The sequence below is a fragment of the Sinocyclocheilus grahami genome, unplaced genomic scaffold, assembly GCF_001515645.1.
Source record: "Sinocyclocheilus grahami isolate Dianchi unplaced genomic scaffold, SAMN03320097.WGS_v1.1 scaffold1213.1, whole genome shotgun sequence".
Classification (NCBI taxonomy): domain Eukaryota; kingdom Metazoa; phylum Chordata; class Actinopteri; order Cypriniformes; family Cyprinidae; genus Sinocyclocheilus; species Sinocyclocheilus grahami.
Genome location: NW_015506392.1, coordinates 37873 through 40372, shown reverse-complemented (window position 1 = coordinate 40372; position 2500 = coordinate 37873). Strand labels below are relative to the sequence as shown.

Sequence of the window (2500 nt, the reverse complement as noted above, 5' to 3'; positions counted from 1 at the left end):
CTACAACTGTGACTTTACTATACGAGTCATTTCCGCGAATTTGTATTCTTGTCCATGAATCAAACACTGAAAATCTAAATCAAAACGTGTGCCGGAGTTTACTAACTATAAAAAGATCGAAAATGTACAGTTTGCATTTGGTGCCGTTTTTAATGAAGTAGGCCTATTATCTAAAGACGTAAAAGAGAGAGCGTGTTTTAAAAATATAAATAAAGATATAAAACATGTGTCAGGTCATATACAGTGTGCGTGTGTTTTCATGGTAAATCACTCACAGGGACGGAGAAGTGGGCTGTGTGTCATTCGGTGGTCTCTGCTGCTCAGTTTGTGTTGTCTGTGCTTGATAACGAAAATACACTGCAGAGTAAAAACATTCAAAGCTGCTGTCCGTTAAATCGGGTTTGAATAAACAAATCGGGTCTCAGCTGAACTCATTTATTAAAATAACATCATGTAAATTGTAATGAAACCTTGCAGTGTTACGGACATCGCCATATTTGATACTTTCTCCCGTAACAGAAACAGTATCGCGAGAATTGGCTTTTCGTTCGCGCACTAGGCGCTACTGAAACAATTTGGCTAAATGTAGCCTAGTTAAAACTGAAAAAGGTTAAAAAATAATAGGCTATTGTCACAATTGTCATATTGAACGAGTTACAATTGTGCGTGTGCGTAGACAAAGGAATACACACAAAGGACTATCTATTATAGAATAAGTAATGTAAAGAATGTTTTCTTCTTTTTTGAACTGTGTAAGTAATACCATTCCAGCTGCAGCTCCAGAGGTGCTCTTTGAAAAATTGTTTACTAAAACATTACCAGAAGAGGGCAGCAGTCATCAAGCGGTGACAATTTATTCAATGGAATGCTTTATTAGCTCAGCTGAACCAACTTGTCTATTAAATGCTAGTATTATTTTGTTTATTTTAATATCTAAAATGTAATAATAAAAGTTGAGATTACATTGAACAACAATGACAAAAAACCCCAACAACAACAAATAGCACACTTACAGTGCATAACAGGACATTCAAAAGTCATTCAAAAACTATTTTATTATAAAATTTTATGAAGGCTAACTATGCACATCATTACCACAACATATTTCAAGACCATCCTGCTGCAATATGCTACCACATTTGTTAGTACCAGCTGTATGGTCTAATTTCGAGTCAATTTCTAAAACACTTGTCTTTCCTTTCCACTTTTTCTGCATGACAAGAGTGATACTTCATCATCCTCTCAGAAATAAGACTGAACACAACACCATGCATATCATCTTTATTTTTATAATAATGTGAAGAAGTGGGTTTTGTTTCAAATCTCAAGAAGGTGAGTGTTACCGATCTGAACCTAATAAAAACAATATAGCTATATTTTCATAATTTTGCTTTATTTTATTGTTGAATGAGTTGAATTTGTCCAGAAAATTATCAGTTAGTGAAATAGGATATTTTGAATTTTCTTAACCATTTAACAAGGATATGCTCTTGTGACATGATTGCATTTATGTAAATCTAGTCAGATAACTACAAAATGTATCATATTATTATTTAATATATAAGTAAGAATTATGTTTGTGACTGATGTAATTGATTAACCCTATCGCTAAATAATAATTATAATCTTTCATAATTTTTTTGTAACAGAGAAACTCAACTAAATATTTGTTCACTCTGATTTAATTGAACTTTTCTAAAGTTCTGCGTGGATCAGAAACTGGCATCTACACAACCACGAAATTACACACCAGCAGAGGTTTGTAAAATTCAATTAGTCAATCAATCAGCAATAAATACTTTTATTTTTCACTTACATTTGATCATCAGCTATTCAAAGCAGTATGGTTCTTTAAAAGTGTTCATGCATTTAAAAATTCGTTCATGTTGTTTTTGATTTCAGTTTTAGTAAAGCCCCCTGATGGTGTGTTGAGGAATCAGTCAGTGGTTCTTACCTGTGAGCTTTCTGAAGTAACTGGTTCAGTGATGCTGGTCTGGCTCAGGATGGAGGGGAACCAGGGCCGTTTCTAGCCAATTTGACGCCCTAGGCGAAATCCCACACCCCACACAAATTATATATATATATATATAATTCTTTTCAGACACCAGTTGCTTGTCACATTCAAATTGGTTGTCATAGTAACGACACTAATTTGTGGAAATTCAGTGCATTGAGTTCCACAAATCTGAATGCATTATTTGTAAATTGACTGTTAAGATAAACATTTTGCACAATTTAGTATCTGTAATATCATTGTGTTGCCACTAGATGCCTGTATAGCCCTATGTAACAATCCCTAGTGGCTAAGACATTGCACATAATTTACACATAATTTACACATAAATCACACATAAATTAATTGGATTACATTTTGATTTGGATACTATATACTGTACTACTACATATTGTTTAGATATCAATGGCTACTTTTTTGTCTTTATCTGTTTTTTTGTTCATTTTTTTTTGTTGTTGTTTCTTGAAACATTGATTTAAAGTGTCA

The 2500-nt window shown here is 33.1% G+C and overlaps 1 protein-coding gene across 1 annotated transcript in view; it reads right to left on the bottom strand.

The window, feature by feature from the left end:
• The window catches only part of LOC107568094 (putative methyltransferase DDB_G0268948), a 2387-nt gene extending 1854 nt beyond the window's left edge, over positions 1–533 (bottom strand). Inside the window, exon 1 of the mRNA XM_016253933.1 lies at positions 276–533. Within this exon, the coding sequence (XP_016109419.1) occupies positions 276–303 (28 nt within the window). The 5' untranslated portion in view covers positions 304–533. The remainder of the gene's footprint in view (positions 1–275) is intronic.
• Positions 534–2500: the final 1967 nt, after the last annotated feature.